Raw genomic sequence first — 13,285 nt, 5'->3', positions numbered from 1 at the left:
GCTAGGCGAGGCACCACTGTACTTCAGTTTTGCTTTTGCATGAGAAGACTTTCAACAAATTGATGGAGGAACAGATAAGAGAGTGAAGTAATGTTAAAAATCAAAATACCTCCAGATTATAAAACAGGGCAAAATATCAATTATTTATGGCCTCCTCTTATGTAGCTGAAATAGGCAGGGCCAGAGACAGAGACAGAACACAACTCAAAACTCCAGGTGTAGGCAAGTGTCTTATTTTTTTCTTCACAAACCCTGGCAACCCTCCACATATAGAGGGCTTGTAGCCACTGAATTCCACAAGTGTAGACAAAGATCTTCTTTCTTGTCTGCAAACTCCTTAAAAACTGCCTCTGAGAGAAACAAGACACCCCGCCCTAAAAAAGAAGAACTTTATAACAATCTTGAGGCCGTCCTCTTAAAATAAAGGGTTGTTGCACCTTTTTGTGCGGTGAGCATATTTTTAATAACTCAGAATGATTAGTCTGCAAGAACCTTAATGGAATGTGTCCATAGTCCCTTTAACAAACTGAGATCTCAATTGCAAAAAACGTCTATGAGAGGGAGGATGTGAGGATGGTCCTTCAGCCAAGTGGTCCATCTAACTGCATGATTCTAGGCACTGCAACTTGAATCAGAAGAAATAAATGCCCTGTAGGAAAGAAGGCACTATCATAAAATAATCTAGTGAGCTGTGAAATAGAGAGGTTTGACCTCTACATTTCTTCCAAAGTACTCATACTGTCACTTCCTCTGGCTGATCGCAAAAATTCTGTGACATTAATTCACTTCAATGTAGGGTGTGAGATGGATGAGTGGATTTCTGGGACCCAGGAGACAAGTAGATAGGAGCTGCTGCCAGCCCCTGCTACTGCATTGACATGCCCAGTATAACACCAGACCTTGAAGGAAAATGTTAGAAAGACAACTGCCTGTCCTCTTTCAGATGTGCTCAATCATAGCATAAGAAGAGGATGCCTCCAGGCGAGATTATGGAATCAATGACGGAAAAAAATGCTTGTGCTAGGGACTTGCCTACTGCATGCTCTGTAGCAAAACCCAAGTGCTATAAATTGGTTATAATGCTATAAATTGGTGACGGAAAGAACAATGCCAGTTGATGAACTTATTTGAAATACTATGTTTATTAATTAATAGAAATTACATTAGAATGGTAAGCAGCACTGTGCACTGAAAAATGCAATGTAAATCAAACCTTTTTATGCGGAAAAACTTCATGGCTACTCTGCTTTTAAATTTTTATTTACTGCAGTTTCTGTTATGTTGAATTGTTTCATCCGAATTTTAGTGGCTCACTATATTTACAGATCACTTTTATACTGTCATAAAAAGACTTGAGGGAAATGGTGAATAAAATGGTAATTGAAATACAACATGTAGCATACATACCTAACATGCAGAAAGGGGTAGGAAGAAGCCAGTGCTTTATTGTCATCACCTATTATTTTCCCTCTGCAACACCTCTATTCAGCTTGACACCCACACCTGTTTTTAGGAATTGATGTTGGGAGGGCAGGACTTTGGGGTAATAGTTCTGAGCCCCACATAGGAGAATGAGTAGGAGGGAATCCAAATGGAGTAGGGCTAGCTTGCTATACTTAAGTGTATTGGAGAAATTGGTTAATTTAATTCCTTTTACAGTTAGCTGAGTATCAGGTACAAACAACAGAAAAAACATGGGAGAACATCTTAATTCTCAGTAGTCCACTACTTTTCTTAGAAACTAGCACTTTATATGTTAAATGTCACTCTGGAAGCATTTTAAGTGGGGAGAAAGTCATCTTTACTTACAGTTGCTGCCTATAATTACCAGCAGTAGAAAAATAAGAAAAATTGAGTCTCTACACATGTGAAAGTCCCCTTTATGCTTCTTGCATACTTAAAAATCAGGAAAGAGGAGAGAGATTAATAAACAAAGGAAGCAATGCAAACAAACAGGAAGACAGGTGGGGCAAGCCAGAGGTGGAAAAAAGAACTTTACCAATAGGTTAGTGAGAAAGGAAAATCCCTTTCAGTCCTAAAAGCCCACCTCTCACTGATACCCGGTGTTTGAAAGTATGCAAGATTGCTATTATCTCAGTCAGAAAGTCAAGAAAAGGACATTAGACCTGAAGACCACTTTAAGACCAATAGGTCCAGCTATCCTACTGTACCTAAGTGTATTCTTGGGAGAGCAAGAAAAAGCAGGTAAGGAGAAAAGTTACAATGGCAAAGTGTTAGGCAGGCAGAGAATTATGTTGCTTACTGGAGGCAAACCTGAAATTATGAACCTTCAATTTGTCATCAACTGTCTAGTTCCACCCATACTTGCTTTCCAAAATCAGAGGGGAAATTTTTTTGCCTATTCAATGGAGTTATACATCCCTTTTAAGAATCATCACCTCACCTTGCAGGAGGGAAACACAAGTGTCCAAAGTATTAATAAAAACCACAGATATTTGACAGATACACTGAATACACTGTGTTGTATAGCAAATTATCTGATTCACTGCAAAATGTGCCTTCATGTTGCTGGTACTAGGCCATATAAGAGCTTTTGTCAAATTGTACAGGGCCAAATTTGAGTTTTTTTCATTTGTACTATGTTTTAACAATGGGGGGAAGCAAAACATGACATATGTTGGGCTGAACTACCATTTTGTAGACACATGTCTCAGTCAGGCAGAGGAAAACAGAAACATGTTTTGCATGGACAAATGAATCCTAATGACAAGCAGGAATGACAAGGACTGGAAGTGAGAAAGCACTATCTGTAATAGGTGTTTCTTCTAATTTAATTAGTTACAGAATAACTCTCTGCGGAGAGCTGTCAAAAGTTTGCTGTGTGGTGGTAAACACAAATTACCGCCCTTGCATCCCTTTTGGCTGTGCTAAACTCCATCCTCAAGGACAATTTGTTCCAAAGGTTGCTAATAATGCAATGGCCTTCTCCACTACAGAACCTTCAGCAGTTAATGATTCTTCCACCTTGGAAAACCATGCAAGAAGTTTTTAGTGAGCACAGCAAACTCTGCATTATCCCTGCAAACTGGTGACAATGCGGGGATACTATGAACCTTCTCATTAACTTTAACTTCTAACTAAAGTTAAGGATCAGAGATGACAGAGTCAGTTCTCTCAATTCCTCTCTTTCACCCATGAATTCTACCCTGGATATCCTGTTTATGGCACAACATTGTTTGGGCAACACTGACACACAGTACAAACTCCGAGGCAGAGAAAGCTTGGCTAGCCAAGAGCCTGATTCAGGTTTTATATCTGAATCTGGCACAGCTGGTTAAATGGGTCCTGGGGCAAAAGAGTGCATGTACAACCAGCCACCTGAGTCCCCAACCCCACCCACAAATCACTCAGAGCTTTAGGTGCGTAGTGTGAAAATCTCCACACTACATACATAAAGTAGTGTGGAGTACTTTATGTACCATAAAGTACTCCACACTAGTAACTGCGTTCAACTGAAAACATTTGCACTGGTGAGACTCTTTTCTAAATCTTTGCATTACATATGCTGTCACTACCCATTTGGTCCTACGTGGATTCAGGCATAAAGCAAACGTTACTTTCTTTTACATGTGCTACGATGAAAACCAGACCCCTTGCCCCTCCCGGTGAAAGCCCTGCACCCGACGCAAATAGCAACGGATAAAAAGTTCTCACAAATATGTAATCCTTATGAAAATCAAAATCCACCCCTTAGCCACCTCAAGGTGTGATTGCTAACCAAATTAAATTAATAACTAGTCAGAGCCCCAAGCATAACACCCAGCCCCAAGAAACAAAAGAAGAGCCCTGCTGGATCAGACAAAAAGGCCAAGCTAGTCCAACAAGCTGTTCCTACAGTGGCCAGTGAAATGCCCCAAAAGGAAAACAAGAGGAGACCTTCTTACAAGCTAATAAGGAACCAATGTTCCAGTGAAGTGCCAGGGTTGCTGAAGAAAAGTTTTATTGGCATCATAAAGCCAAGTGAACCTTCTCAAGAACTAAATTCCTCAGTGAAACTAAGACGCTTCCAGGAAGGTTGGTTAGCTCCTGTTTAGACAGGCACATTTTTACCATAAAGATTTCCATAAAAAACCATTCAAGCTTAGAGCTGCAATGAAGAATATATTTCAGGTATCATTAGCTTCTCCTAGTTCCAGAGGGCAGTCCGAAAACCTCTCTGTGAGCATCTGCATCTATTCTGTAAATACAGCTTACGCTAGCAGTCATTTAAGCAATGTAGCTGTGACCCAAGATATTTTAAGGTAAAGGTAAAGGTTCCCCCTGACATTTAGTCCAGTTGTGTCCTACTCTAGGGGGTGGTGCTCATCCCCGTTTCCAAGCCGCAGAGCCAGCGTTTGTCCGTAGACAGTTTCTGTGGTCACAACCCAGCACGACTAGACACGGAATGCTGTTACCTTCCCACCATGGTGGTAACTATCTACTCACATTTACATGCTTTTGAACTGCTAGGTTGGCAGGAGCTGGGACAAGTGACGGGAGCTCACTCCGTCACATGGATTCTATCTTATGACTGCTGGTCTTCTGACCTTGCAACACAGAGGCTTCTGCAGTTTAACCTGCAGCGCCACCATGTCCCTGTTTTAATAAGGAACTAATTAATAGAAAGGAGATTTATATCCCGTCTTTGTGCAACACTTTTTCTTACAAACATTTTGAATGTTTTAACTCCACATGGCATGTAATGATGAAGCAAGACACAGGTTTAATTAGAGGAAGTGCAATGTATATGTGGCTTAGCGGTGTTTGATTGGGTTGCCTAGGTGATTTTTGAATCTTTGTGCTAGGGATTCTTTAAGAAAAAGTTCACAAGCAATGAACAAGCTCAGGAATGAGGGAAAAGATCATGCCCAACAAATCTGGCGTTGCTGAACAGGCAGCCATTAATCCATCCAGGGCAATCACAGTGGACAATGCTGGTTAATGAAAGATAAATTGAGCGAGTATCCTATAACATAACCTGTTACAACAGCTCCAATGGCTGCTGAGTCGTTTCTGGGTTGAATTCAAAGTGTTGGCACTATAAAGATATCTAAATGACTGTACAGTATCTCCCTTATTTATTTATTTATTTATTTATTTATTTATTTATTTATTTATTTATTTGTTTGTTTGTTTGTTTGTTTGTTTGTTTGTTTATTCATTCATTCATTCATTCATTCATTCATTCATTCATTCATTCATTCATTCATGTCACCTTCACAGGTGCATTTGGTGGGCACATGGGAGTGGGTCTTTTGTGTTGCTACTCCATGTCTTTGGAACTCCCTCACACAGGGGGCTAGGATGGCCCCACCTTCACCATCCTTCTGCAAGCAGGTGAAGATCTTTTTCTTCAGGCAGGCTTTTCCTGAGTGACTGGTTGCCTGAGTGGGGGTTTTTAATGGATTGTTGTACCTTATTGCTTTGTATGTGTTCTGGTGTTGCTTAAGTTTTTTAGTATGGTATTTGATCCTTTTTACTATTTGCATACACACTGCTGTTAGCATTAATACTGTCTATTAATGATGTTAGCCGCCTTTGGTCCTTTTAAAGTGGGGTAAAATATTTATCGTAGAATTATGCAGCATGCAAAGATTCCTTGGCTGACCTTCAATTTACCTTGCAGGAGATGAGAGAGGCTATCCTGAAACAAGCCTCTGTTAAAACTACCATTTTGGCCAAATTTCAAACCTTTTGTTTAATTCTCTGTACATTTTTTCTTGGAAATAATCTTTACTGCATATTCACTGAAATGTAAGTCCAGTTATAATCTATAATCTTTATTGATTATAACTGGGCTTACATTTCAGTGAATATGCAAAACACTGCGTTGCTACTGATGTCAATATTTATGTTTGTAACTTCATTGATCTACCTCCCACATTTGTTTCCAAATTTCAGTTCAAGCACAAACTTTGAATTTGCTTTGTTCTCCACTGCTGTGACAATTCTATTTCTTTAAAGTATTTGTACACCACTCAGCAACAATGTTCTCCGGGGGTGGGGTGGGGGAAGGGACAATAAAAAGTAAAACAGGAATCAAGCCTGATAAAACCAATCACAGTATAAAGCTGTCAAAACCACCAGCAACAACACATTAAAAGAGAAGCACTAAAAGTCCAAAAACATGTTACTACTGAAATGCCTGTACTATGCACAGGTGTGAAAGCTGGACAGTGAAGAAAACTGAGGGGGGAAATTGATTCATTTCAAATATGGTGCTGAAGGAATGCTTTGCGGATACCTTGAACTGCCACGAAGATGCAAAAGTGGGTCCCAGAACAAATCAAGCCTGAATTTTCTCTTGTTTTCCCCCAAGAACTATACTGTCTGGGATCTTTCCATTGAATAATTCCCCCTTGCCACTTCCAGCACAGCAGCATTTGGGAGAAATCCAGTGTTAATCCTGCCTAGAGAAGAATCACTAAAATGAACAAAATTTTTCATCACATTGATTGCACTAGACCTATAGGTAGAACTAATTCTGGATGTAGCCCTTTGTTTTCTCTCCACTCCACCTCTTGATCCTTACATGGCCTGCAGTCCATCAGTGCAATGGCTTTTGTTGAAACTCTCCTTGTGATTACCTTTGGAACTTCTGTCCACTCCCTTGATTGTGTGGCCAGTCTGTGACTGCTTTAGACTAGGATACACTGTAACATCCAAAGATGGGAACTTTTGACTCACAATGCATTGCCAAGTCTGACTTAAGTTTCATTGGCGTCTTGACTCAGACTCGACTTGTTTGTTTGTTTTTTTCAATGACTCTAGCTCGACTCATGATTCAGACCTATTTTTCCAAGTCGCATTTTCAAGTCCCTGTTCTTTTAATGGACCCCTATGGGAGAGGGGCAGGCAAATGGCAGCAAACAGGAAGGGAGGGTGAAGTGCCCTCCAAGGTGTAGCTGCTGATGGCCTCAGCAGCTGCAGTGCTTCCCTCCTCAGATACCGCAAGCAGAGGAGGTAACGGTGATGGGAAAAGCAGCACCTCCATGTGGGCTGTCTGGTTGCCACTGTCACCAGGAGGCCGCCCAAGTGGCCCAGAAGGCATGAGTGCAGCATTGGTGCCTGGCTGGAGGCCAAGTCTGTTGCTGAGCCCAAGGTCGCTGCAGCCGCCATCATGCTGGCACTGTAGGCCCACCTCCTTTTGTGGCTCCTACCAGCCAACTGGTTGCTGAGCTTCCTCATAGCCTAGCAGGGGAGAAGGAGCCCACCTCAGGAAAGGCCAGGGAGGAGCGAGCCAGGGGCTCTTCAGAAGGTCAAGAGCCCAGCTGAGGGACAGTGCTGGGGGGACCTTACCAGTGGCTTGGGGTCTTCTGGGACTACAACTCCCAGAATTTCCCAGGCAAGGACTTGAGACTTGGGACTTGGACCCAATGACTTGGACTTGAACCCAAAGACTTGCTAATATACCTGATAATTTCAGCTACAACTAACATGGCAAATAGTGAAGGATGATGGGAATTACAAACTGACAACATCTAATAGGAACAAAAGTTGCCATCCCTGTCCTAGACTCTGCAGTTTTTATTTCCAGATACTCCCTCTCATTATTCTTTTCACAAACGTCCGTACTATTTGCCCCAACAATCCCAACCCCAGTGCTATCTACTGCTTTCTGTCATGCATTTGAGTTGCTGAGTGCCTCCAGAAAAAGAAATAAAACAAACTGGTTGATTTTGCTCAGTTTTAAAGTCACGACTGATCCCTTCTCTGCTATTCATTTGGCAAAACTACATTACTACATCACTATGATGCTCTGCCCTTATTTGTTCCCAAAATCTCCACAGCAATTCTGTATTTTTAATAATCTATTTATGTTTGGACTTTCTTCACTTTTTCACCAGAACCTCACACTTTTTTCCCAGTGTATGGAGAGAGAGGGGGGGGGGGGAGAGAGAGAGAGAGAGAGAGAGAGAGAGAGAGAGAGAGAAACCTTGATTGGGAATACAGAAGGAAGAATAGAAATGGAGCTCCTAACTCAATATCTTCTCTACCTAGAACTGGATTAAAGCAATAAAAAAAATCAATAAGGTTCTCTCTAATTTTCAGCCCTTATGGGTAGAAAAGTCTTCACCACTGAAAGCTGCCCAACAGGATTAGGTACTTGTTATTCAGGTACTCATGTGAGAAGCAGCAAGCATAACCTCGCCTTCATTTAGTGACACTATTAATGTGTTTAGGAGGGCACACTGTATAAGTTATGATAAGCATAGTATGTCACCGAACTGGGAAAAAACTGTCTGGATAATGAGGTTATTAATCATCATCGGAAAGGTGTGACTCTGCCCCTCTCACACGATTCCGCCCCCAATGCGGGGTTCCACTGTGACCAGAACCAAAGGGACTGAAAATGCTCGCTGTGGGTGCACAGTGGAGGAGGAAAGCTGTGTGGAGGGGGGGGGGGGTGGAGACATATGCACTTGCGCAGCCATGCAGTATAGAGGGAACCTTGCTTGTAACAGAAGTTCTTAACTAGTTCACATTTTGACTCAGTTGTTGTATGCCAATATTGGATAATTAGAGGAGGAGAACTACTGTCTCAAGAAAAAAACAGACATCATGCTTATGCTCTATCATACCTGATAAAAAGAAGTAATTTCACTTTAAGTGGGTTTTTTCATTCATGGTCTCTTAGCACACAGTAATTTCTACAGCAGCTACAAACTCTTTTCCCCTTAAAATTATGAGCTCAAGTTTCTGTAATTTATTTCCCCCACATAAATTCATAATACATAAATGACAAATTACCCAGGCATAATGGACAATTAATTCAAGGTCACATCAGTGGTTATACATCTTTCCCTGGTTAATTCAGGCAAAAGAGCAGCACACACACACACACACACACACACAGAGAGAGAGAGAGAGAGAGAGAGAGAGAGTCATAAAGGTGGGCTCTGAATGCCTCATGTTTTTATCTCTCAGTTTGAATGGTGCAGGCCAAAGATTCTTCCGACATAGCATTTGCAAATAATGGCAGTCCAAAGAATTAATTATCTCATGGATGCCACTCTACAACTAGCCAAACATTATTTAATCTCCACAAGAAACAGCCCCTCTCTCCATTTTGTTCATGAAAATACTACTCACCTCTCCATCCTGAAAATGCTTCTTGAGTTGCTTTAGCATGAGAGTCAGCTTTTTGGATTGTACTCCGCTGTACGCTAGCAGCATACTACCAAACTGACGTTCTGTGATTCTGCCATTGACAGGGTCATGCCTTTCAAACTGGAAGAGAATAGGAATAAAACTAAGTCCTCTGGATTCACTTCCACAGAGACTGACACTGACACCATTTATGCAGAACCCTTCATCCATATGAAAACAATACATAAAATCAGGAGAGGCACAGCCAGGTAAAATCAGTTTTTGCTAGAAGAACTTCTGATGATAATAAACACCATTATCATCATTGCTATGATTTAATTTGCAATAATCATAAAAGAGCTGTCATATTTTATCTTCCCTTCATATGTTCCATTCTTCTTTGGAACTGGTTATTATGTAGCCATAATCCAGATTTATCACTCTTACTTGAAATTACAAAATTACTTGAAATTACAAACGACTACAAAGTCCTTGGTTTTTGTTTCTTCTTTAAAGGCACCCTTTAGTGCACAGTCTTGAAACATTCAAAGTTTTAATGAGAGTTGGGAACCATTTTGTTGAAAACACCTACTGGGATAATTATTATAGCTTTGGAAAAGAAAATTATTGTGATCCCCACATAGACAGTAGGACAGGATTCAACCCTCTTGGATTACACAATTTGATTTACAAATTAGAGTTGCTAATACAGTAGGAGCCACAAGGATAGGATTTTAAAATCTTAACTAGGCTAATGACCATAGGGTATATCTAAATCTTGTAGCTTTAATAAATATGTAGAGAAGATTTCAACAGATGTAGGTTCTCACGCAGCTACACCTGCTGAAATTTCCTCTTCCACAAAGCTATTACAGGAATAGAAGCCTCCCCCTTCATTTTTCTGGCCATCCTGTGCCAATACTTTGAACTTTCAGAACTCAAATATGTTCTGGGTTATGAGTGGAAGGGGGAATGGGGAAAGGAAGAGATCAGTACCCATCTTCAGATTCTTGCCTTGTTAGTATATCTGTTAGAATCAAAGTATATTTTGCAGTAGTGAAATGTGCAGGCTGCAGTTCACATGTGGACTCTGGACAGCACAGGAGCTGCCAGGTAACATGCGCCTTCCTATCTGGCAGGCCCATGACATGCTTCCTTTCCCTGCTGCTGAAAGTCTCCCAAAAGCACTAATTAACTAGAAAACCTGGCACATGCTATCACACATCTTGTTTCAAAGCCAAATTGGGGGGGGGGAGGATAGAGTGTCATTGCCCACATGTGCTTTTTTTCCCTCCACCACGTCCCTTACAATGATAAATACCTGTCACAGAGAAAAGCTGCAGGGCCCTCAAACCTGGAGGGGAACTACAGGCAACCAGGAACAAAACCTTTCTTACCTGCATCACTTTGCTCCTAGATGTCACTAATCCACACACACACCCCACATACACTATTTGTTGCAAACAAGAAACCTGTCTTCTTGGATGAAGGGTGCTGGACACTAATTTTCAGACAGAAAACAGCACTGAAAGGAAAGGGTATACTTTCTCTCTCCCTGCCTCCTCGTGTCTATCTGCTTTTTGTGAAAAAAAGAATGACAGTTTTATGACAGTTCAAAATGTCAATTTATAGTGGGCAAGCTGACCCTTAGCTATGTACTTACTATGAGGCTGAACTCTTTTCACACACTCTTTAAGAGTTCAGCGGTAACAAATTTTACATTATTTCAGCTAAAATGCCAAAGTTAGTAACATTAGAATCCTCCTTTTTAATTTTTTAATTACTGACTTTGAGAGTGTTACTACTGTATAAAGCAGAAAAACTGAATACATTGTACCAGAGCCATTGTTATGCAGTGGCCAAAATGGCTTCCCCCCTATCTATTTAACAGAAGTGGAGCACATTTCAAATTCAATTGGAATATTCTTAGCAATGAGCTCTGTAATTGTTGTTGTTCTTTCAGCTTATATACTGCCCCAGAGTGCTAAAGCACTTTCTGGGCAATTCACAACAGAAATCTGCAAACAACACATCCCCCTCCCCCCCCCCCCCCCCGAGAGCTGGATACTCATTTTTACCAACCTTGGAAGGATGGAAGGCTGAGTCAAGCTTCTATTAGCTAAAACTTTGATATTCTCTAACAGTAAGGAAAATTACATTTACTGTAACAGTGTTTATTTAAAAAAATTAATATTCATTTACGATTTAAAAAGAAACATACTTCTCAAATATCCTGGAAATGAGCAATGCCTTCACAATTCCCAATGAGCACATAATATGTTCCTTTCCATTTATATCCAGACTTGCTAATGAAGAATCCCCATTAGATCTTGATGAGATGCACAAATGCAGCTGATTTTCTTCTAATGTATTCATCAGAACACTGTGCATTATCTTATTAGCACACTCCAAAGCTGCTTTGCGTGACTTCCAATGGCCGAAAAACCCATTTTTAATCAGTTCCTAATTCACCTTCACAACATACTAAAACAAGACACTACAGTACATACTTCAGTGCCTAACCTGAATGAAATGTTTGCTGGGATAATGAGAAGAATATGCCTTCTTAACAGCAGAAACTATCCAGGACTTTTGATAACAGACCTGACAGCAGGGTTTATCTGTCATTATCTGCAGAGAGCCCTCCGGAAGTTTATTTTTCCCTTGTGCACACCAATTCCCTCCTTCTATTTTTTTGGTCCACAAAAAGCACAGTTTACAATGATTCAAGCAAACTATGGATAGCTACTAACAATAAATCAGAATCCATATCCTATCTCAACTTCTTAAGTACATAGGTTTGCCTGATTTGGATGTCATAGAAAATTGTCTGCTGCAAGATACCATAAACATCCAAGAAAGAAAGGAAAAAGTACCCATGAGATGACATATTCCTGGCACCCAAAATGTTTCATCAAGACATATGAACAATTCAGGGTGTTCTAAATAAATGAATCTTAGAATAAAAATACTTTGTCTCAAAACTGGGACTCAAGGCAGTTCACAACAAGATTAAAGATAAACATCAAGGTGCACAAAAATTATAATACTAAAACACAATGGAACAAATTAAATTACCAGATTACAATTGAATTAAAAGAGATTTTGAAATTAAACGATAAAAAAGTGCATTATCTCACATTTAAAAGTCCTTTTTAGGAAATATTTAGCTTTTTTCCAAAGTATTGAATTTACAGACTGATTATTCCTGGATAGTGATGCTTGCATGAGCAAGATCTCAGGTTTATTTCATTTATTTATTTGTTTCTGCTCTTTATGTATGAAGCAGCAACATGGCTTATCAAGGGAAACATCAAGAAGCTAAGGTCTTCTCTTTCATTTCATGTTTGTATTCTTCAAATGTGCAATTCTGTAGTCATCTAAGTCACAACTATCTCAGTGGGGCTTTCCACAAAATGCTGGCCTGACGTGTCCAATGAGAAAATGGTTCAGAGGAGCAGCCATTCAAATAAACCCAGATTCACACTGCACAGATGCTTCTGGGTTATGGTTTCCCTCCAAATACTATAATTTTGCAAAAATTGTTCACAGCAGTTGGAAGGCGGTATTCCTTTTCAGATATGGACAGTGCTTTTAAACTGATTCACTACAAGAGGATGACTCATCTTGGTTGGGGTAGCAAGGTGTCTGGCATAAAGTACTCGAGCCCACCAGAAGCTCTTGAGAAAGCACATGATCTACTTATCAAAATGGAGTGCAAAATGGCATGCTCCCTTCATGCTTTAACCGGCAAACTAAATGCTCCCTGCACTACCTGTCCATTTCAAAAAAATCTTATCTGTATTTAACAGAAGAAATAAAAAAAGTAAGAACCATTTAAATGGTTTTTAAAAATAATTCCAACTATGTAATAAGAAAAAAAACATAAATATTTCAGTGGCTGTCATTTCATAAAATATTTCAGATGCAGGGAAAAAACACTTCAAAATGTACATATAGCTTTCTGGTTCAGGGTAAGGCTAATAGCAATGTTCTAAAAGAGTACAGTGGTGCCTCGCTTGACGACGATAATCCATTCCGTTCAAATCGCTGTTAGGCGAAATCGTTGTCAAGCAAAAGTAAAAAACCCACTGAAATGCATTCAAAACCGGTCAATGCGTTCCAATGGGCGAAATGCCTCATTGTGCAGCGAAGATCCTCCATGGTGCGGCCATTTTCCGATGCCTGTAAAGTG

At 40.3% G+C, this 13,285-nt stretch overlaps 1 protein-coding gene across 2 annotated transcripts in view; it reads right to left on the bottom strand.

Moving 5' to 3' along the window:
- MICU1 (mitochondrial calcium uptake 1) overlaps window positions 1–13,285 on the bottom strand; it is a 184,626-nt gene that overhangs the window by 37,753 nt on the left and 133,588 nt on the right. For both annotated transcript variants that reach the window (XM_020783150.3, XM_078391364.1), the window contains one exon: window positions 9,094–9,231. In XM_020783150.3, the coding sequence (XP_020638809.3) occupies window positions 9,094–9,231 (138 nt within the window). The remainder of the gene's footprint in view (window positions 1–9,093; window positions 9,232–13,285) is intronic.

Source organism: Pogona vitticeps, chromosome 3, assembly GCF_051106095.1.
Source record: "Pogona vitticeps strain Pit_001003342236 chromosome 3, PviZW2.1, whole genome shotgun sequence".
NCBI classification, from domain to species: Eukaryota; Metazoa; Chordata; class Lepidosauria; order Squamata; family Agamidae; genus Pogona; species Pogona vitticeps.
This window is presented reverse-complemented; position numbering and strand designations above follow the sequence as displayed.